Here is a 22,789-nt window from a genome sequence, read left to right as displayed (position 1 = left end):
TTTTTTCCTTGGATGATTTGGGATTTTCCCTGGGGTCATTTGGGACTTTTTCCTGGGATCATCTGGGATTTTTTTCCCGGGATGGTTTGCAATTTTTCCTGGGCTGATTTGGTTTTTTTTCCTGGGATGATCTGGGATGTTTCCTGGGGTGATTTGGGGTTCTGTGTGGGATCATCTGGGATTTTTCCCAGGGTGATTTGAGGTTTTTTTGCCGAGATGATCCAAGGGTTTTTCCTGGAGTGATTTGGGATTTTTCCTGGGATGATTTGGAATTTTTTCCATAGAATTATTTGGCATTTTTTAATGGAATCATGTGGGTTTTTTTCCCCGGGGTGATTTGGCATTTTTTCTTGGCATTATCTGGGATTTTTTTTCCCAGGATGGTTTGCAATTTTTCTTAGGATGATTTGGGATTTTCCTTGGGATGATATGGGTTTTTTCCTGGGATGATTAAGGTTTTTTCCTGGGATCACCTGTGATTTTTCCCAGGATTACCTGGGATGTTTCCTTTAAATATTTGGGTTTTTTCTGGGATCATCCTGGGATGATTTTGGATTTATTCCTGAGATTATTTGGGATTTTTTTTCTTCCATGATGATTTGGAATTTTTCCTGGGACAATTAGTTTTTTTTTTTTTTGTGGGATGATTTCAGATTTTTTTCCTGGGATCATCTGTGATTTTTCCCAGGTTTTTTTCTTGGCATCACCTGGGATTTTTTTCCTGGAGTGATTTGCATTTTTTTCTGGGATGATTTGGGATTTTTCCTGGGATATTGATTTTTCCGGGATCATCTGGATTTTTCCTATTGGATGTATTTGGGTTTTTTTCCTGGGATGGTTTGGGATTTATTCCTGAGATGATGTGGGATTTTTCCTGGAATGTTTTGAGATTTTTTTTCTTGGCATCACCAGGGATTTTTTTCCTGGAATGACTTCATATTTTTCCTGGAATTATTTGGCATTTTTCCTGGAATTATTTGGGGTTTTTTCCTGGGATGATTTGGGGTTTTTTTTCTGGGATGATCTGGGATTTATTCCTGCCATCATCTGGGATTTTTCCTGCAATGTTTTGAGATTTTTTCTTGGCATCATCTGGCATTTTTTTCCTGGAGTGATTTGGGATTTTTCCTTGAATGATTTGGGTGTTTTTTCTGGGTTGATTTGGGATTTCTTTTCCTTGGATGACTTGAGAATTTTTCTGGGGTGATTTGGGAGTTTTTCCTGAGATGATTTAGGACTCTTTCCTGGGATGATTCGGGTTTTTCCCAGGGTGATTTTCCTGGAATTATTTGGGGTTTTTTACTGGGGTGATTTGGGTTTTTTTCTGGGATGATTTGGCAGTTTTTTCCTGGAATTATTTGGGGTTTTTTCTGGGATGATCTGGGATTTATTTCTGGCATCAACTGGGATTTTTTTCCTGGAGTGATTTGCAATTTTTCCTGGGATGATTTGGGATTTTTTTCCTGGAATGACTTGGCATTTTTTCCTCGAATTACTTGGGTTTTTTTCCTGGGATGATTTGGGAGTTTTTTACTGGAATGATTTGACATTTTTGCTGGAATTATTTGGGTTTTTTTCTTAGGATGATTTGGGATTTTCCCTGGGGTGATTTGAGATTTTTCCTGGGATCATCTGGGATTTTTTTCCTGGGATGGTTTGCAATTTTTCCCGGGATGTTTGGGATTTTTCCTGGGATCCTCTGGAATTTTTCCCAGGATAATTTGGGATGTTTCCTTTAATTATTTGTGTTTTTTCTGGGATCATCCTGGGATGATTTTGGATTTTTCCTGTGATTTTTTGGGATTTTTTTCCTGTGATGATTTGGAATTTTTCCTGGGACGATTAAGTTTTTTTCCTGGGATCATCTGTGATTTTTCCCAGGATAATTTGGGATGTTTCCTTTAAATATTTGGGGTTTTTTCCTGGGATGATTTTGGCTTTTTCCTGAAATGATTTGGGATTTTTTTCTGGGGTGGTTTGACATTTTCCCCTGGGGTGATTTGGAATTTTCCTGGGGTGATTTGGGATTTTTCCTGGGATCATCTGGGCTTTCTTTTTCCCAAAGAGTAAATTGATGCTGTAAATTACCTGGAGAATCCTTTCAGTGTCGATCCCCCCAGAGCTGCCACAACCCCCAGGAGTTCTCCTGTCCAAGATCACCAGCAGGGAAGGGGAAAAAAAGGGAAAAAAGTGACCAAAAAACCCTGGCAGGATTTGGGTGTAGTAGTGTAAATAGTTTATTTGATTTTATGGCAGGAACAGACCAGGAAAGGAACGTGAACTGCTTTATAAAACACTCTAATCTTGCTAAGAAGCAGATCTATTACTAGAAAAATATTAAAGAGAACATGCCAGCCTGGAGAATTTGGGTCTTTAATTAAAAAAATACCTTTGAGCTGAAGGAGGTGAGATCTGGTGCTTGTTAACCAATCGTTTCTTCCATTTAATTTAAAATTTATTTCCATTCCAACACTCCTTGTGACTGCCCAGGGAGGCAAAGGATGTCGTGGCATGTTCTCTTTAGTGGGTCAAGTGCTGTAAATGCAAGGAACTGGCAGTTTTGAAAGTCAAAATTCCTGTAAATAGGTCAACGTGGTAACTCTGAGCCCCAAACTGTCCGTTTAGTTAAATATAAAAACAAAAACTATAAGTTAAAATAACATTCAGATTGTATAGCACAGGCTTGATGCATTTATTTCATTTTAAACAATATTTACAATATTACCCAGAGGCTAAAGGGGGGGGGAACAGGGAGGGGATAAAAGAGAAGTGTAAAAACCATAAAAAACTGCACCAATTTTGTAGCAAAATATCTGTACATTTAAAAACAGATTATCATATAACTACACGTTATCCGAGGGGGAGGAGGATCCAGGGACCTTCACCAGTGGTTCAAGGGAGCACAACGGAGAGGGGCAAAGAAATTCAGTGGTTAAATACTATACAAGAAATTTTACAATGGACACGGGGGTGACGAGCCCAGGAAAGAAGCTGGAAGCGAAAACGGGGCTTGGAAAGGACAATTCCCTCTCTTCAGTCCAGTTCTTCCCAGCTGGGAGGATCAATCAAGGCCTTGGATTCCTCCCACTGCTCCGGGATCTGGGGGTGCAAGACGGGCCTAAAACGTCTCCTGTCCCTTTTTGAGGCTGGAAAAAACCATTTAGGAGCTCCAACCTGCCTGGGGTTTTAGGCTGGGCTTGGCTTTGGTGCCCGAAGGAGCCTCAGCAGGGAATGGGGCTGGGATTGTCCCGGGCTGGGATCCCTCAGAGCGGGGCTGGGCTGGGCCCTGGGGAGGAACTGGACTGAGATGGTCCCAGAGCCTAATACTGATTACTGAGGTGTTAATTGGCTTAGTGCTAATTAATAAATAGCTGTTACTCCAGAGCTGTGAGTGCCAGCCAGGCCTCCCCTCCCTGCCCTGAGCCCCCAGACCCCAAACCCTCCCTGCCTGGGGTGACCTCGTTCGGTTCCTCTCCCCAGGATCACGGATGGGTTTGGTCCCACATCCAGCTCCGGAGGCGCCTGGGGTGGGAAAAGAGCTGGCTCACTCCTTGGGGTTGTTATTTCTACAGAAAGCCCTTAAATATCTTCCTCTGAAATTAAAAACCCAAGCCCTAAGTGCAGCTGAGGCCCTGGGCGCCAGCACAGGAACCATTCAGAAGCCGAGCACGTGAAAGCTGAGCACATCCCAGTTATTCCCAGTTATTCCCAGTTTCCAACCGGTCGGGCCCGCAGGGGAGAGGCCGAACCGCGCCCTCAGGCAGCCAAAGCGACCCCCAGATGAGGGGCACGGTACATTTTGGTTGCAGACACCGAGGGTCCCGGGCGGGTCCTTCCATCTCAGGCACTTGGTGGCTCCGGGCGCGGCGTTCCCGGCAGGGGTGTTTGGCTGTTCCCGAGGCTGGAGGAGCGCAGGGCTGAGGTGGCCGAGGCCCCGGGGGAGCCCCGGCTCTCACATGGCCACGTCGGGGCCGCCGGCCGAGCGCAGGCCCTGCTCGTCGAAGCGGCGGCGCACGCTCCTCCTCAGCGCATCGGCCCGGCGGTACGGCTGGTTCCGAAGATCTGCGGGCAGGGAAGGGCCGTCAGCGCACCCCGGGACACCCCACACACACACATCACACATCACACACACACACAGCCAGACGAGGAAAGGCCTGCTGGAAGCCAATCAAAGCAGCTTGTGGGGGGCAGAGCAGGGGGGAGCGGGGGCGGCCGTGCCCGACTACGCGCCCAAGCAGCGGGGTAATACTGGTGGGACCGTGGGGGGTGATGATGGATGTTCCCCCCCAGCCACGAGGCACCATCACCCCAAATGTGAGGTTGATGTGTGCCCCACTCCCCCAGACCCCACGGGAGCTGGAGGACGATCCCACAGCGGGATGAGGGAGATGTGCAACCCACAGGCCCACGGGACAGGTTTGGCCACAGCAGGATGGAGCTGTGATCCCTGTGTCCCCATTTACCACAGAATCGGTCGGCAAAGACCTCTAAAGTCGGGTCCAACCACATTAAAGGTGGGAAAAGCAGCTGGGGCTTGGGATGCTCCACCTGCTGTCCTGCCCCGTGGCTGGAGCAAAGGTTGTGGAATGGCCAAACCCTCCTCATCCTCATCCTCATCCTCCTCAGCTGCAGCAAAGCCAGCCCAACCCACCCCACTGCTGGGGAGGTGAGAGCTCAGGAGGGAACACTGAGCATGGCATGGATGGATGGATGGATGGATGGATGGATGGATGGAAGAGTGGGAAAGTTGATGGATGCGTTGATGAAGCCCATTCCCTGTGCCACATGTGTCACTTGTACAGCTACAACACAACCAGCACGTGGCTCCCCTGGAGGCTATTCCAGATCAAATATTTCTCTCCTGGCCAACAAATTTGTGTTGGATTGGGCAAACCCTCCCTCAGATGTCCTGGATAATTGTGTCAGGGTTACACACAGCTCCCAAACTCCTTAGCTCTGCTGCTGGAGCTGCTGGTTGAGCACCTCACCCCCATTTTGTGGTCTGGGGGCAGCAGAACCTCCAGGAAACTGTGGGGCTACAAAACCCAAGGACAAGACTAATTTGGGCTGAACTTGCAGAGGAATGGCCAGAACAGCGTGAAGATGGTCACCAGCCAACGGCCTGTGGATCCCCTGCACCTCCAGGGGTGAAAATCAACAATCTGGGTCTCCACAGGCCTGGAGGGTCTCACCAGTATTAGCTCAGCCACATCTACCACCAGCTCCTGGCAGACAGAGAGAGGAGGAAGCCAAGTAAAAAGTGATGCTTGCCAGCTCTGGGTATCCTCCACCACCGGGGTGCTAGAAGAAATCCTTACCCTCGAGTGAACATTGGGAAATTTAGTGATATTATTCTTCTTTAGGGCTAAACAGAAAAAAAAAAACAAAACAAAACAAAAAAAAAACAAACAAAAACAAAACAGAACACAAAATGATGGTTAAGTAAAAAAATGGGATGGAAAATGAAGAGCAAGTCAAGTCAGCAAAGTTCAAACCTCCCGAGCGGGGCAACCACAGAGCAAGAGGGTGAGGCCAAGGCTGTGAGGGGTTAGACAGGGGCAGGAGGGACAGGAGGCCCCCTGGCCTCTCCCCACCCCAATTCCAAGCTGCTTTGAAGGTTGGCTCCAGGAAGAGAACACGGCAGCGGACTCGGAGAGCAAAGACACGTCGAGTGATTAGTTGGATTTATTGCAGCATTAATTAAAGTACACAGGGCAGGGGGAAACACTGTTGGCTTCTTAAGCTGCTGGGGCCTTAATGCAAGACAACAGTGCTCAGACATGCAGGGTTAGAGACACCCTTCCTACACGGACACCACGGTGGGAATCGCTCAGTTCCACGTCAGCCTCTTCAGCAGCAATTGTGGCCCACATTGAAGTGTTTCCCCAGCCCTGCTCCTCCTTCCCCCCAGTCCCAGCACTGCACAGTCCAGCTGAACTGGCTCGTGCTCGGGAAAGATTCCTGATTTTCCTTAGGCAAAGCTGACATGGAAGTGAGGAAGTTAAATGTGGATGTGAGCAATGAGCAGAGATCTCCCCCCGCCGGTTCCACCCCGTGTCTCACGTGCAGCCAACATGCAGGTGCTGGTTAGGAAGCTATCCCAAACCAGGGGTGTTAGCCCACACAGCCCTCCCCAGCCAGAAGCCACCCCAGGGATGTGCCCTGGGTCCATGCAGCCCGGAATTCCACCGAGGAACGTATCGCATGCACGGCACACCGAGGTGTGCAGGCCACGGGGGTGACATAGAAAAGCCAAGTGGACGTCACTTCTCGACTTCATTTGGTCTCCTCAGCCCTTGGACTGCAGGAAACCCGCCCCAGTGACTGCCACCACTTGCTGTTCTATGGCACTGGGACACCAGGACGGCCAGAAGTCGATGGGATGGAGCGAGAAGTTATGGAGACACGGGACGTGCAACGGAGGTGACACCACGAGAACGTCGGTGACGCCGGACACCACTAAACACTCAACATTCACATGTCCTGGCTGAGATCTGCACGAACAGGGTGGGGGGGACAACAAATCTACAGCCACCTTCCTGGTTTCTAAGAGCGTCAGGTGTGAGAGAGGAATAGTTTAGTAATGGAATTCCTCCGTGACAACGGGGTCGCAGAAGAACCGAGAGCCGCGCTTGGCGCTCCGGGCGGTGAACGGCACCGTCTTCAGCACTGCATGGGAACAACAACAGCCAGACACACAAACCAACGTCAGCAGGGCTCCAGGGCATTAGTGCAGGGTTAGTGCTCCACCAGGGACACTCTGACGTGGCCCAACAGCTCCCCGAAAGCTGCTCCTCAGCGGGCTTTGGACACGGCAGCGGAAAGGACCGGCTCACGGAATTCCAGAATGGTTTGGGTTGGAAGGGGTTTAAAACTCATCTCATCCCACCCCCTGGACACCTTCCACTAGAGCAGGTTGCTCTAAGCCCTGTCCAGCATGGCTTGAGCACTCCCAGGGACAGGGAGCTCCATGATTTCCTGGGATAAGGAGGTGACCTCAGTCCTACCTGACTCCCTGTGCCTGACCTTCCCCACTCCACGGCTCAAGCCACCTCCACAATGGGAAATACCAGGCACAAGGGCATAGGAAATGTTTAATTTGAGCTGAAATGCCTAATCTGGCACCCCCTCCACTGGATGCCTTTCCATGGGAAGGGCATCTGCCACACAGTGTTTCTGCCCCGCAGCAGCAGAACCACTTTCCCAACCCAACAAGCTCCCAGGAGTGTGGAGGAGCTGGAGAAGCACTGACAGATTGGATGTTACTGCCAGCCTGCCCTTAACATCCAGAACATTGTCTCAGGAAGCCATTAATCAAGGTTAAAAGGAGCTGGGAAAGCTTCACACTCATCAGCCCTGTCCTCTGGTTGGGCAAAAACTCCCTGGCTTTCCTTAGTGACTGGTAAAACAGCTCCTTCTGCAGGAAAAACTCATGGGAAAAACTCCCAGGAGCAGTAGGAAAAGACCTTTCCTTGATCTTCTGTGCAAGGAAACACAGGATTGTAGAGTTACTGAAGAGTTAAATCCTGTTCCTTGCACACCACAGTGTGTGGAAAACTCCAAGTACTGCAAATCAGAGCAGCTGGACAGGTTAAAATAGTTCAATTCCTGAGCAAAAGGCAGTTTTAGGTGGTTCTTTCTATCAGCAAATATTGGCACCCAAGCCCTGCCTGTGCCTGAGCAGGAACAGGAGCAGTTTGGGTTTGATCCCTGGTTTGATCGAGTGATTTGCTGTAACTCTGCCATCACCATAAGGACAATTTCATGGAAGTGGAGGCTCTTCATCACCTTAAACACCCATCATTTGGGGGCAAAGAGGGTTCTGGGACACATCTGAGGGGCAAGCACATCCCAGTGAGAGAACTCTGGGATCTCTGGGGACTCCCTGGCTGCTCCAAAGCCCAGGGAACGTCCCCACAGCTGGAGAAGGACTAAGACACCGAGCAGAGCCTTCAACAACCAACACCCTCAGCTCTGCTCCGGCTCCGAGGAGCACAGGAGGCCCCTGGAGCAGCTCCCGGGCAGCTCCCAGCGCTGCTCCCCGTGGGAGGGCCCCGGGTGCCCCAGGAGGAGGGTTACCTGTGATGATGTCCTCGATGGCGCCGTCCTTGCCCTCGTACACGTGCCGGTTGTCCTTGACCTGCCGCCGCCGCAGCTCCGCGATCAGCTCCTGCTGCTGCCGCTTCGTCTTGTGGGAGGGGGACTGCAGACAGGGACAGGGCGTGCAAGGATGGACCTCCAGCTCTGCTGCCTCTGCCTGAACCTCACACACCAGTCTGGTGGTAACCAGCACATGGGAACTGCCCTTTCCCCCCATTTCCCGAGGCTGGAATGCCCTTGTGTGCCCGTGACTCCCATCCCAGGGAGAAGCCAGAGAGGGACAATGTCCAGCTCGTGGACATGGGGACAAGGCAACTTTCCACTTAGGTGCTCTTAATTTTTCAGACTTCCAAAGCAGCAGAAGCACAAACTTTTCCAGCTTATCCCAGCTCTCTCCACATAAGGAGAAAACTTCCAGAGACCATTTCCTGGCAACTGCAAGTTGGGCAACTGAATTCCCCCCACAGAGCTGAGGCTTCTGAAGCACCAGGAACATGATCCCACCTGGGAGGTGTATCTGGGCCATACCTTTTGGTCCTGCTGCTCCATCAATGCTTCCTGCTCCATAAGTTTTTCCATTAAGGCCTGTTCCTGCTTTTTCCTCAGCTCATTCTCTTCCTCTGCTTGCTATTTATGGGGAAAACCAGGGGTTAGAGCTGCAGGTGAGGCTGGGATCCCAAACAGTGCCAGGGAGGAATGGCAGCAGGTGCTACTGAGGGGAGGGCAGGAGGGGAAGAGGGGGAGGAGGAGAAGGAGGAGCAGAGGAAAAGGGAAGGAAAAGGCAAAGAGGAAGAGGAGAAGAAGGAAGCTCCTGCTTACCTTGTAGGCCTTCACAAACCGGACAAACACCGGGAAAAAGACCGAGGGGGGAGTTGTCTTGGGATTCTCCCCGAAGTACTTCACAGCATCATCAAAGGCATCCTGCAACAGGCACGGATTCACTGCACTGCCCCAGGTCACCTCCCCATCCCCACCGTCCATTCCATCCTGTGGGGAGAGCTCCCCGAGGAACAAGGGGTACCTGGGCTATCTTGGCGTCGTCCTGCAGCTTCTTGAGCTTGCCCTCGTTGTTCTGGATGAAGTCCTTGAGCATGGTGTTGTGGTCGTGCATGGTGTACTCGCGCTTGGTCAGCTCCAGGCCCCGCTGCAGCTCCTTCACGTCCAGCAGCACGTTCTCCAGGGACACTGGGGACGGCACACAGGCTGCAACCCTCACCCCGGGGGCTTCCCTGCCCGCAGGAGCCGTCCCTGGGGGCGGGGGAGGCCGCAGGAGGGTCCCAGTACCTGCTGCTGCCTTCTCCACGTAGTGCAGCTCGTTGTAGAAGAGGGACACGTGCTGGTACTTCTCCTTGACCACGTTGGAGATGTAGTGCAGCAGCGTCAGCTTCCGGTCTGTCGACTTGGTTTCCAGGAGCTGTGGGCAAGGCCAGCAGATGGTGGAGGTGGGGGGAGCAGCAGCTTCCAAGCCAAGGACTCGATGTTCTCGTGGCTTTTTCCAACCTAAACCACCCCATAACCCCAGTTCCCACCTGGTCCCAGCACACCCCTCTCGCTTCACTTACCAGGTCTAAACTCTGCAGCTTAAAGCCATAGACAGCGCCTCGTTTGCTGCTGTTCATGTAGTTCCCAAGAGCCAGGATGATCTGCCAGGAGGAAACAAGCAGGGCAGGGATTTTCAGGGCAAGTGCCCAGGGCTTTGGAAGCCCCTGGAAACAGAGCTGGTGTCAGACCTACCTCCAGTATCTTCTTAAGCTTTTGGGATGACTTTATGGAGACAGAGGCAGCGATTATGGCGTGGAGTTGCTGGAGGGAAACACAGAAAGAGCGTTGGTTACTGGAACGTCCCACCAGGAGTGAAATGAACATTTAATCACATCCTGAAAAAATCTCCATATTTTTCATCCACACCAGGGGCCTGAGCATGGATGTCCCCCTGCTCTGGAGCCAGGCTGGGACAGCTGGGGGGGTCACCTGGGCAGAGAAGGATCCAGGGACACCTGAGAGCCCCTGGCAGGGCCTAAAGGGGCTCCAGGAGAGCTGGAGAGGGACTGGGGACAAGGCATGGAGGGACAGGACACAGGGAATGGTTTCCCACTGCCAGAGGGCAGGGAGAGATGGGAGATTGGGAAGGAATTGCTGGCTGGGAGGGTGGGCAGGCCCTGGCACAGGTTGGGCAGAGAAGCTGTGGCTGCCCCTGGATCCCTGGCAGTGTCCAAGGCCAGGTTGGATGGGGCTTGGAGCAACCTGGGCTGGTGAGAGGTGTCCCTGCCCGTGGCAGGGGGTGGGGTGGGATGGGATGATCCTCAATGTCCCTTCCCACCCAAACCATTTTGTGATTGTGTGGATGTTCCCCTGTCCTGACACACCATTTCAAACCCTGCATTTGCCCACCAGATTCATCCCCTCAGGCGTGGTGGGGTCAAAGAGGCTTCCCATTTCAATCCCTACAACTCTGACAGGCCCCAAGGCTGCCAGAGCTCGGGGAGGGTTCATGGGCAGGGTGGGACCGTTGGGTGCCTGTGCAGGGCCAGGACTCGGATCGGTGATCCCCAGCTCAGGCAGGGAACGCTCCCAGACTCCGGGGCTCACCGGGGTCAGCATCTGGATGCTCTCGGCGAAGTTGCCGATGAAGGCCATGATGGTCATCTTCTGCATGAGCCTCTCGATCTTGCTGAACTGCATCATGAACCGGTCCTCGTCCGACAGGTTCTCGATGGGCTTCCGCTCCCGCTCGTACAGGCGCAGCACCTTCACCTCGTTCTCCGTGGGCAGGAACCGCATCAGGCACTCCACAAAATCCACCGGCAGCGTCTTCAGGTCAAACCTGCGGCACCACACCAGGACAAGGGCTCAGGGACAGCCTGGACGGGGCTTGGAGCCACCTGGGCTAGGGGAAGGTGTCCCTTGCCACATGGCAGGTCCTTCCCCACCCAAACCAGGCTGGGATTCAGCTCTGCATGAGCCTCAGTCAGCAGAGAAGAAGCTGTGAAGTTCTTCCTGCCCTGCACCTGAAGCTCCCTGCACGTGGAGATGGGAACAGGTTACTGGGCTGATGGGAATGGTGCTGCTGGACACTGCTTTCCATCCCACATACATCCCTCCACGGCCACAGCTCTTTTTTGTAAGAGAAAAGAGGTGGGGAGGAGCAAGTATTTTTATTTAACTGAAGCAGAGCCCTGTAAAACTCCAACAACTGAACCTGCCTCGATGTGGGGCAGGTTTTGGGTCACCCTCCAGCCCAAAGGTAATGCTTGTGACCCACATTTTTAAGATATTCCTTACTGGAGGAATGGGTGATGTTTGTCATGGCCACGAGGAGCACAGAGAATGTGTGGGTGGATTTGGGATCAGCCCAAGAGTTCCCTCTTCCTGATTCTCTGGCTTTTGGGTGCTCACTGGCCCAGAAAATATTGTGGAAACAGAGGGAGAGCTGCCATGGATATGGATCCACTATCCTCTGCACAGACAGGAATTAACTGCTTTAATAACAGAAGTGTTCATTTGTTAATTCTCAGCAGTGATTCAGAGACACAGAACTGCCAGGCTTTTATCTTAGTTCAAGGCAATCGGATTTCTGGGAATTCAGAACCATTCCCCTCTTACCCCTGGATATTTTCCAGATGCACCAACTGCCAATTCCAACCCTTTCCACTGCCCAAACCCCCCAGTAAACCTCAGGGTTTCTTGGCTGGCTGGTGTTTCACTTACACGTGGATGGCCTTGCAGATCTCGTCCGCCGTCTTCCCGGCTTTCCGGAGGGTTATGGCCAGGTTCTTGGCCCTGTTGGCATCCAGCAACGTGACCTTGTTGGAGCCTTTCTGGGTGATCTTCTGCTTGCTGGAGGTCAGATCAATGGCTGGGCCCTGGGCCTTTGTTTTGAATATTTCTTCGAATTCATCCACGTTCAGATCCTAGAAAGGAAAGGCAATGATTTATCCCTCCTGCAGGGAGCACCCAACCCAGTCCCTAATCCTGGGCCAGAGCTGCAGGGAAGGGGTGAGACTGGAGCAGAGTATCATGGAATCATGGAATGCTTTGGGTTGGAAAGGATCTTAAAGCTCATCCAGTCCCACCCCCTGCCATGGGCAGGGACACCTTCCACTAGCCCAGGTTGCTCCAAATCCCATCCAACCTGGACTTGAAATCCAGATTATTTCCATCAGACATGGAAGGAGCACTCATTCCTGAGCTGGTGATCAGGAAATCTGGCCAGAGTCCAGAAATCCAGCCCTGAGAGCCCTTTAGATGTTCTGAAGTTCAGGAAAACATTCATGCTCGAGCTCGTGCTTTATCCAGCCCACAGGGAGCACCCAGAGCTGCACGAGCCCTTTGCCAAGGTCACTGCCATGGTCTGTCCCTGTGGGGACCTTCTCACTGTCCCACTCCTTGACAGGAGAAAGGGGGGGTCGGGCTCTGCTCCCAGGGAACAGGGACAGGAGGAGAGGGAACGGCCTCAGCTGTGCCAGGGGAGGGGCAGGTGGGACATCAGCAGGAATTTCTCCTGGAAAGGGTGGTCAGGCACTGGCACAGCTGCCCAGGGAGGTTTGGAGTGCCCAGCCCTGGAGGGATTTCCAAGCCCTGTGGATGTGGCACTTTGGGGACGTGGATCAGGGGTGGCCTGGACAGTGCTGGGGGACAGATGGACTCAGTGAGCTAAGAGGGCTTTTCCCACCCAATCCATTTCCTGATTCCATGACTCCCTCGTGGCCAGGGAGGGTCAGGAGCAGCTGAGGTACCTCGAGGATCCTCTCGTCGTCGATCTCGTTGAAGACGGTGCCGTTGATCTGGTTGGGCTTCAGGGCCACCCAGTTGAACACGGGCATGCGGAACTTGGTCTTGATGGGCTTCTTGATCTTCACAGCTACACACAGGGGAGAGGAAACCACGGATTCCTGAGGGACTGGCTGCACAACACCCCACATTCCCAGAGGGCAGCTCCCCAGCTGGCATTTCAGCACCAGAGAACTGGCCAGAGCTCAATTATCCCACTGGAACCCTGCAAAGGTGTCACTGCCTCGATGGGCTAACAGTGTCACCCAGCCCTGAGCTGCTTCAGGCCCAGCCTAACCCCCAGGGGCTGTGAAAACTTCCCTAAAGGAAATCTGAGATTAGTTGATTGCCACATGCTACCTGGATTGATTTAAAAGCCCAGGGTTTATATTTAAACACCCCAGAAAATGGAGAGAGTGGTGGAATTTAAGCCTGTCCTGCTGCTGGCAGAGCAGTGTCACACACCCCGGGAGCTGTGGCCCAAAACAGGTGACAAGAAGGAAAAAAACCCCTTTCCCCAGGTTTTGGGGAAACTGCACAGGACAGAGCTGCTCTTCACCAGGTTTGTGTTTCAGAGCCAAAGGGGTTGGGCTGCAGCACCTGGGATTTAACAGGGGGGGAAAAAACCAGGTTTTAGTTCCTGTGCTGTGCAAATGCAGTAAATTAAAGTAATTTAGGAACTTTACAGGCAATTAGGAACTTCAACAGAGGAGCTGTGAAAATGAAGCCTGAAAATTAAACTTGATTACTCTCATTAATCTGTGAACAGAGTAGGAAAAGCAACATGGGAGCAATGAACCCAATCCCTTCCTATTCCTGTTCCTATTCCTGTTTTCCGATCCCAACAGGTCTGGAAGGTGAATAATGAATAAGTTCTGTAATTCAGTTCTCATTTCTTTGTACCTTGATGTAAACATGAAGCTGTTCCTTGCTACCAAATCAAGGTGTTCATTCAAGTGCTCAACCAACCTTTTGCTCCTGAATTATTTAAAATATAAAACCTGTTTCTTTGCAAACATGAAACACAAACCCTGGTCCTTCCTCTCCAGTGCAGGGAGCAAAGAGTCATGAGTGGATTACAGGGAACATCCACAATATTCCACTGTGTGTTTTGAGAATGAAATGGATCCAACTGCAAGGCAGGAACCCACGTGACCAACTTGTGCTCATCTCCACTACACAGTTTTTTACTCAGCTTAATGAATGAGGTTACTTAAAATAATTCTTAAAATAAATAAAAAAAGCTTTGAACACCCATGAAAAAAACCATTTTCCGCTTGTGAATAAATTAGAATCTCATTAACTGCTCCTGGGTTATTCCAGGACAGGGAAGAAGCTGATGGCTCCTGGGCCAGGTCCTGATGGAGCTCCAAATCCCTCCAGATTTCCCTTCCTCCTCCATTCCAGAGCTCTGGTGCCCAAATCCTGAGGGATGGCACATCCCCAGGGCCTCCCCCTACCCACCCACAGAGCCCCTGGACACACATGGACACAGCACAGAGGGAAAAGCAGGAATAACAAATACTTAGCAGGGAGCAACCTACAGAAGAGCTTGATGGGCCCATCTTAGCAGGAGGCAGAGAGAAGAGAGAAAACAGCGTTAGTGATGGGCAGAGAAGCAACTCTTGTTATTCCCCCGACTCCCCTCACACCCAGGAGGCTCCTGCCCTAAAAACCCTCCTTCCTGAGGAGCCACTGCATCAGGAAAAGGCCCTTCCACTCCCATTCCCAATCCTAACCCACCGAAGGACAGGATTTCCAGCTCCCCTGGCTCTGGCATCTCACCCAGATGTGAGTGAGGAGCTGGGCCAGGAGCGCTTGGCCACTGCTCCCATCCCAAATTAACACCAGGGATGTTGGGATAAGGCACCTCCTGTGCCCCCTGCAGCCCCCCCAGGGCCACATCCAGCACCCCTTTCCCATATCCATCCAGAGGGATCAGCCCTCAGCAGGGCTGTGCCTTCTGTGCTTGATTTTTTCCTAATCCCCCCCTGGGATCCTCTTACTTCCAGGATGCTTTTGGCCTTCAGAGGAAGCTTTAAAGGCTGGAATACTTAATCAGATTTTTCTTCTTTAAAAAAAGCTCTTAATTAGAGCTCCTCAGTCTCTTGTTTTTGGGCTCATTATGTGCTCTTGAGGCTTCTGGTGATAGTCAGCATTTACTCACTGCCTGAGACACTTGGCACGTGCCAGAGAGTGACTAAAAACACGCTTAAACAAGGTCTGCAAATTGTCCTGCCTTCCAAAAAATCCCCAAAAGTTTGCCCTATTTTTTTTTTTTTGCACAGACATTTCTGCTCAGAAGAAATCAAACCCCTGAAGCTTCACATCACGTCTCTCTCAAACCCACATTTCGTTTGCTCAAGGCCAAAACTGTGCACGTTTAAAAAGCACTTTTGGCACAGGGTTTTGTTTCACTGGAGAATCCAGCTCTTCCAGACCAAACCAAAGCTGTCAGGCTGATAAATCACAGGATGGTTTGGGTTGGAAGGGACATTAAGGATTATCTCATCCCACCCCCTGCCATGGGACACCTTCCACCAGCCCAGGGTGCTCCAAGCCCCATCCAGCCTGGCCTTGGGCACTTCCACAGATCCACGGGCAGCTTCTCTGGACAGCCTTGGAGAACCTTAAATGCTCTTTTCTCCCATAAACTGCTTGGGATTACATCAGTTGTGGGATTTATCCCCAGAGCTGTGCCCTGACCTCCCATTTGCCCCCGCACCCATGCCCGAGCTTTACCTGCGAGGCCTGAGTTGAAGACCACGGTGGGAGAGGCCGTCCCGGGCAGGGGGGGAGCTGAGGGAGGGGGTGGTGGGGGCAGTGGAGCTGCTGGAGTCGTGTCCAGAGCCGGCCCTGGCAGAGGAGGAGGAGGAGGAGGCGGTGGGGGAGGCGGCGGGGGCGGAGGGGGAGGCGGCATCGGCACCGACACGGGGCCATTGGGCACTGTGGGGTTAAGGGAGAGCCAGGAGTTACCATGGACATGGACTGGGGTATCACAGGCACAGGGAGAAACAGTCACAACAGCCCCTTATCCCCCCCACATCCCTGTCCAACATCCTCTCATCCCCCCCACATCCCTGTCCAACATCCCTCATCCCCCACATCCCTGTCCAACAGCCCCTTATCCCCCCCACATCCCCATCCAACATCCCCTTATCCCCCCCAACATCCCTGTCCAACAGCCCCTCATCCCTGTCCAACATCCCCCCATCCTCCCCTCTCCACCCACCCAAGCTGGTTGGACCCTTCACTGAAGTCCTCTGCTGCATCAGCACAGGAGGAACTCCCCCTAATGAAGAAGATTCCAACTCCTCCATCCCGTGAAGGGCTCAGCACTGGATCACACAACCAGTGGATCCCCCAAGCTCCTCACCTGCCTCAGGAGTCCCTGCCATGGCAGGTAAGGGCGGTGGAGGGGGTGGCAATGGCACTGAGGATGCAGCTCCGGGTGTGCCAGGCGTCCCTGACACCTCTGACCCTGCTGGCACCATCCCAGAGGCCAGAGCCACGGGAAGGATGGAGATGTCCCCATCCCCTTTCTTCTGGATCTTGATGGTTCCCTGCTTCTCCAGCTCGTGGATCTTCTTCTCCAGCGTGGACTGGCGCTGGATGGCTTCTTCCTTCTCCTTCACCATCTTCCTCAGGGTGTGAACTTGGGTATTGGCATCTTTGTAGATCTCCTGGAACGACACAGAAATGTGGACTTTGCACTCAGAATTCCAGCTCCAGGATCAGAACAGCCTGACCCTGAGCTCTGATCAAACCACCTGTCCCCACTTCGTGTGTTCCCAAGGAACCACCAAGGCTGGCAGAAACCTCCCCTGTGGACACCACCAACACCTGGGGGTGCAGAACTTCTCAGCATCTCCTCCTCCTGCTGCCTCTTGTTCCTTGTGCTGCTCTTTGGCCCCTCATGACAAGGACACGGAGGGGCTGGAGCGAGTGCAGGGAAGGGACCGGAGCTGGGAAGGGGTTGGAGCAGCAGGAGGGGCTGAAGGAGCTGGGGAGGCTCAGGGGGAGAAAAGGAGGCTCAGGGGGGACCTTCTGGCTCTGCAACTCCCTGCACATACCCAGGGCAGATGCCCAGAAGGAACCCCAGAACCCCCCACCCTCTGGGACCTCCAAAAACCCCAAATGGAAAGGCTCCAGCCCTGGGTGATAAGATGCCTTTGTCTCACTCCATCTGCTGCCACACTCACAGTTCCAGGTCCCTTTGAGTGCACACACAAGGAATTCCACTCCAAATCTGTCCCAGCTTCAAATCTGGCAGCCAACAGAAGTCACTGCCCCAGCCCCATCACCTGCCCCAGCCCAGGGGCTCCCTGGAATCCAGGCAGAGCCTCCCCCACCCCACTCACCCGGATCACGTCCAGTTCTTTGTTCCTCTGCATAAGTTGCTTTTCCAGTTCCACAATCTTGGCCATGGCCTCGTTCTCCGTATCCTGGAGCTTTTCAGATAACTATCAATCCAAAGAGGAATAGATTAATTAAGTGGAAAACTGTAGTTTTATCCATCGAAACATCAGGGCACTTGTTGGAGCAGTGGGACAGGATTATTATGGATATTCCACCACACCCTGAGGCCTTCCTTTGGAAATAAAGAGGATTCCTGCCTGAGATGAGGGACATCAAGTGCCCCACTGAAGGTTCCTGTGATGAAGGTCACCCTCAGCCACGACCAGCAGGTGCCTGGGTGGACCATAACTATGAACTGTCCAGATCAGAAAGTCTACCCTGCAATAAAGCACTTAAAGTGTAATTTTTTAAAAATGTAAGGTCTTTCCAACCTCGCTCCCAAGGCTGTGGCCCTGCACTGGCTGTGCTCCCACCTCCCAGAGCTGAGCCCAAGGTGCCAAGGCGTGGTACTGACGTGAGAAATGTTCTCTTCCAGTTCCTCCACCCTCTCCAGGGCCGCGTTCTTGGTCTCGGCGTCTTCCAGCAAAGCTCCCACGTCGAACACGTTGTCCAGGTAGGCCTGGATCTGCACCTGCAGCTTGTCACTCTCTGTGTGCTTCAGCTTCTGCAAAGCCAAGGGCACAGAGGTGGCACTGGGAACTGGCAGCGGGCTGGGAGAGCAGGGGGAGCTCAGGCCACCTCCACCACCCAGGAAAACACTCGAGCTCTGATGTTATCTGGGGTCATAAGTGATAAACTGTCATTTTTGGAGACCAGAGCTTTCAAATAAAGCCAAGCAGTGCCTTATCTTCTGTTCTGGAGGATATTATGGCTTCCCTGCCATGGCAGGGGGTTGGAACTGGATGGTCTTTAAGGCCTTCCAACCCAAACAATTCTGGCATTCCACGATTTCCTCTGTGGTTTCTTGACAAGGCTCTGAATGGTCCCCAAGGACTGCAGGGCTTGTGCCACCCCCAGGCCCCAAACACACGTGTGGTCGGTGCTGCCATGTCCAAACACACCTTGCAGACCCCAAAACCCCTCCCTCTTGAGTAGATACGAGCAGGGACAAGTCACTCCCCTGCCAACACGAGCACTGTTCTCCTGGGTGTGTTCCCAAGGGCAGGGACAGGGAGAAAAATGGTGCCCAGGGAGGTGGGGCTGCCCCTGGATCCCTGGAAGTGTCCAAGGCCAGGCTGGACAGGCCTTGGAGCAACCTGGAATAGTGAAAGGTGTCCCTGCCTGTGGCAGAGGTGGAACAGGATGGGCTTTAAGGTCCCTTCCAACCCAAACCAGTCTGTGATTCCATGAAAAACTGATAAAGGGAAACAAAAGCAGCTTCCTTCCGAAGCAGAGTTTCCCATGGGGACACCAGGCACCGTCTGGCTGCCAGGGAAAACCCAAAGGAGGGATTTTCCACCCCTGGAGATGGAAGGAGCCCTGGCAGCACCTGAGCCAGGGCCAAGCCAAGGCCAGCAGCCCTGAGGGACGTGGCAGGGCGAGGGCAGCTGTGGTTCATCCTCCCTTTGTTATAAGCACAGCTCCACATTTAGCTCCAGGCTGTAATCCCAGCTGGCTGCAATCCCAGCCCAGTTCCCTCCGGCACAGCCCCGGGACATGGCCCTGGGAGCAGGGACTGGGGGACACCAGCACTGGGGTCAGGGGCCCGAGGGGGCTGGAGGGGCAGTGGCAGAGCTGGGAGGTGTTGGGGGGAGCAGGTTTGGGTTGGACTCACATCCAGGTACTCGTCCAGGCCCAGCTTGGTGAACTCGTACTGCAGGTGCACTCGGAAGTTCATGTCCTCCACGGAGTGCACCACGATGTTGATGAACTGCATGCAGGCCACCTGCAAGGACAGCACAGAGTGACTCCCAGCTGCCCCTCACAGGGGTGGGAACAGGTTCTGCACAGCGGCATCTCCAGGACCACCACCACACTCCCCTTGTGGTTACCACGAGGGGAAAACCACGAGCTGCCATTCTGAAATGGTTTGTTTCCAAGCCAAAGTGCTTGGATTTTGTCTGCTGGGATAGAGGGAAACCCACGAGTTCCAGGAACTGAGTCACGTCTGCGAGCCCACCTTGCCGGTGAGCGGGAACGCTGCCCCGCCGGCTCCCAGGGCCAGAGCACACATCACACCAGCTCTAAAGGAAACAGTGTTGTCCCTGAAACTGCCTGGAAAAGGGAGATCAATCTGGGGGACTGGAACCCCCAGTTCAGGACACGGGACTCGCACAAGCGGCGCTTTGTTGGGTGCCCGAAGCGCGTCCCCAAAGCTGTGGGTCAGGGATCAGATCACTGGATCTGGCATCCACACACATCCCAGCACAGCCAAAGGCAGGCAAATGCTCCTCCTCTCCAAGAAAACCTGTGGAGGGGGAGCAATTGGGGTAGAAACCCCAGAAAGTTTGTCCTTCCCCGGAATGTAAGGCCAGGCCTCGTCCTGCTCTGCACAAGCACCCCCAGTGCTCTCCCAGCTCCCTGGGGATCATCTGTCACCCTCTGAGCTGCCCCAAGAGAGGGTTCACCTCATCCTGGCTGGGTTTCTCAAGGACATAACCCCCTCCTACAAGCAACACTGCAACAAGGGTAACTCCAGCTTGCCAAGGGCCACTGGGATACACCCCAGATCTCTAGGAGGAACCTGAGAAGGCAAAAACTAAAACAACCTGAAAAGCCTCCAGGAGACCCCACATTTCTGGATCACCAGCTGGGTGCTGGAACGTGGCCAGTTCCCTGTGGTCTGTTCCAGGCCCACAGGACAAAGCTGAGGGGACAGATGTGCCGTGTGTGGCCCCTGATCCCAGGGCTGGTCAGCCTGTCCCGAGCTGCTCCTTCCAGCTGCAGCTCCCACAGATCCCTGAGGTGCCATAAAACCTTCCCAGCTGAACTGTCCCCTCTTTGGAGGAGCTGGGACCACAGGGACACCACAAAGGCACTCAACAGCTCCATCTTCCCTGGTAGGCCCTGACCAGCTTGGAGCACTCTGTGTTCAAAATCACTTCAGTAAGGCTGAGAGACTGCTAAGAGGGACAAACCCAAGGAGCAAAGGAAGGAGGATGGTCTAAAAACTCATCCAGGAGCTCCTGGGATGGACCATCCCAGCCCTTGGTGTGTTCCCATCTCCTACATGAACAGCTCCATCCATGCTCCTGGAAACCTAAACCCAGGTTCCAATCCGTGCTCCTGGAAACCTGAGGGTTCAAGTCTTTCCAGGACCCTCTCCAGTTGCTGTGGTGAACCCTGGTTCCTCCCAGTGCTGCTCCCAGCCTTCTCCAGCTGATCCCTGCCATCCTGTGCCTCCCCCAGAGCCAAACTCCCCTATTCCAAGGGTGCCTTTCTGATCCTTGCTGTGGCTCTCGCAACATCGGGGCCAAATTCTCATTTCCTTTCCCAAATCCTTACATACAAACTAAGGAATTTCTCCTCCAGCTCCAGCCTTGTCCTGCACTCCAGCCCGTGGCCAGCAGCCCAGACATGCAGATTTTCTTAATGTCTGGGCAAGTCCTAAAAAAACATATTCATCCTTTTTCAAGCAAATCTCAATGCAATCTTCAACCTAGGAGAGGAGGAGGGAATTTTCTTCCAGGCTGCTCACATGGATGTTGAATATTCCAGGCTTGTATGGACATTCCCATGCAGATTCCCTGTTATATCCTTACAATACATCATTTAACATCTTAAATAAAGGTGATGATGATGGGACAAGAGGAAATGGTCTCAAGTTGCTCCAGGGGAGGTTTAGGTTGGATTTAAGGGAAATTTTCTCCATGGAAAGGTTTGTCCAGCCCTGGCACAGCTGCCCAGGGCAGTGGTGAGTCCCCATCCCTGGAGGGATTTCAAAGCCATGTGGATGTGGCACTTGGGGACAGGGACCAGTGGTGGCCTTGGCAGTACTGGGGGAATGGTCTGAGAGGGCTTTTCCAACCCAGATGGTTCTGGGATTCTCTAATGAATGATTTCTTTCCCTAAAAAGTGGACAAACCCCACAGTTCCAGCGAGGTGGCTCAGGCTGCTTCCAGGCTGCTTCACTCCCTCTCCCCAAATTCCATTATCCCTCCCAGTGAGCATGGAAAAAATGATTGAGAGTTGGGATTTGAGGACTGAGAAACCTTTCTGTTAAATTACAGACTAACTAGTCCACGTATTCTGTGCCTACCAACGTGTCCTCACAGGGGCACCGATGCAGGAACAAGGAACAAACCCAACCCAACACGTCAGAGTTACTGAGAGCAGCTGTTCAGTTGAGTTAAAATGCAGGGATCACTCTAATTTTCTCTTCTTAAACCCAAGAAATCTGCCATCCTGGCTCAAACTCACCCCACCTCCTTCTTATCCTGCTGTTCCCCTGGAAGCCACTGGCACAGAGCACTCAAAGCCTGCAGGAGACACCCCAGCGGGTGCTCTGCCACCTAATTCTTGGCAGAAAAAGGACCTTCAACACAAAGCTCGGCACTAAAATGGTTTAAAGCCTCACAGATGGTTCACAGAGGCCTCAGAAAATCAGCTGGGGTGGGAATTCCTCCTGCTCTGCTCCCACCTTGGTCCAGGCCCACACGGGATCCGAGCCCCTGAGCAGGAGCAGTGCAAGGGAGATCTTCCCTAATTAAATACACGGCTTTAACTTCCCCCATTTCTGACACAAAAAACCCAGACCCAGGGGTATTTTTGGACGCAGACACATCCTCCCTGCCACAGCCTCCCACGTGATGCCAACGTGCTGGTGCCTGTGCCAGCCAGAGCTTGCCCTCTCCCTGCCCCCTCCCCGTGCTCCGGGGGCAGTGGGTTTGGTGAACAGCTCATGCAGATGCACGCTGAGGAACCCCAAGTGGTGCAAGCCACCGCTATATTTATCTGCAGATAAGGACAGCCAGCAGCTGCAGGGAGCCTCTCCCACACTTCCCTGTCTGGGGCTGCCAGGATTTTGGCACAGGGACAGCACTGGACGTTGCAGAAGCTGCTGTGAGAGAGCACGAAGGGCCCCTTCCCTCTTACCTTCACTGGGGCAACAAGGCACTTCTGGAGCAAAAGTGAAGGGGCAGCTAAAAATGAAACGCATTTGGAACGTGAATAATTGGGCTGGGGCATTTTAGGCCCGGGATGAGGAGGCAGACACAGCTCAGGCACAGGAAACTCTGCAATGAGGAGCTGCTGAGGGTCAGTGCCACTCACCATGAAGTCTATGTTGTTGTCCTCGTTTCTGAAGTGCTCCATGAGCTTCTCGAAGCGCTGCTTCTCCCCACACACCTACAAAACAAGCACCACACCTTTGGTCAGCCACAAAAAAAACCCATGGAAAATGCAGATTTTCTGCTCGTTCAAAACCTCTTTGTCCAGGTTGGAGATGCTCTTCATCAAAAAAATCCAGCTGAATAATTCTCTGTCAACACCTGCAGTGCGAGTCTAAGGACTCAGGTACAATTATTATACAGATACAATTATAAAACAGCTCTTTGTGGATCTTTCCCCCCCACAAAGTTTCATCATTCTGAGTGTAAGAGTTGCACCAGGCCACGCCACA

General features: G+C 52.8%; 1 protein-coding gene across 1 annotated transcript in view; it reads right to left on the bottom strand.

Annotated features, from left to right (window-relative positions):
• Positions 1-2,213: 2,213 nt before the first annotated feature.
• The window catches only part of FMNL2 (formin like 2), a 114,756-nt gene continuing 94,180 nt past the window's right edge, over positions 2,214-22,789 (bottom strand). Inside the window, 17 exon segments of the mRNA XM_050339649.1 lie at positions 2,214-4,062; positions 8,080-8,203; positions 8,629-8,727; positions 8,920-9,021; positions 9,122-9,285; positions 9,385-9,514; positions 9,663-9,743; positions 9,835-9,903; positions 10,690-10,924; positions 11,809-12,011; positions 12,837-12,961; positions 15,613-15,816; positions 16,247-16,553; positions 17,232-17,333; positions 17,744-17,893; positions 19,004-19,114; positions 22,441-22,515. Of these exon segments, the coding sequence (XP_050195606.1) occupies positions 3,953-4,062; positions 8,080-8,203; positions 8,629-8,727; positions 8,920-9,021; positions 9,122-9,285; positions 9,385-9,514; positions 9,663-9,743; positions 9,835-9,903; positions 10,690-10,924; positions 11,809-12,011; positions 12,837-12,961; positions 15,613-15,816; positions 16,247-16,553; positions 17,232-17,333; positions 17,744-17,893; positions 19,004-19,114; positions 22,441-22,515 (2,391 nt within the window). The 3' untranslated portion in view covers positions 2,214-3,952.

The sequence above is a fragment of the Myiozetetes cayanensis genome, unplaced genomic scaffold (assembly GCF_022539395.1).
Source record: "Myiozetetes cayanensis isolate MyiCay16 unplaced genomic scaffold, myiCay2020 scf9, whole genome shotgun sequence".
NCBI lineage: Eukaryota > Metazoa > Chordata > Aves > Passeriformes > Tyrannidae > Myiozetetes > Myiozetetes cayanensis.
This window is presented reverse-complemented; position numbering and strand designations above follow the sequence as displayed.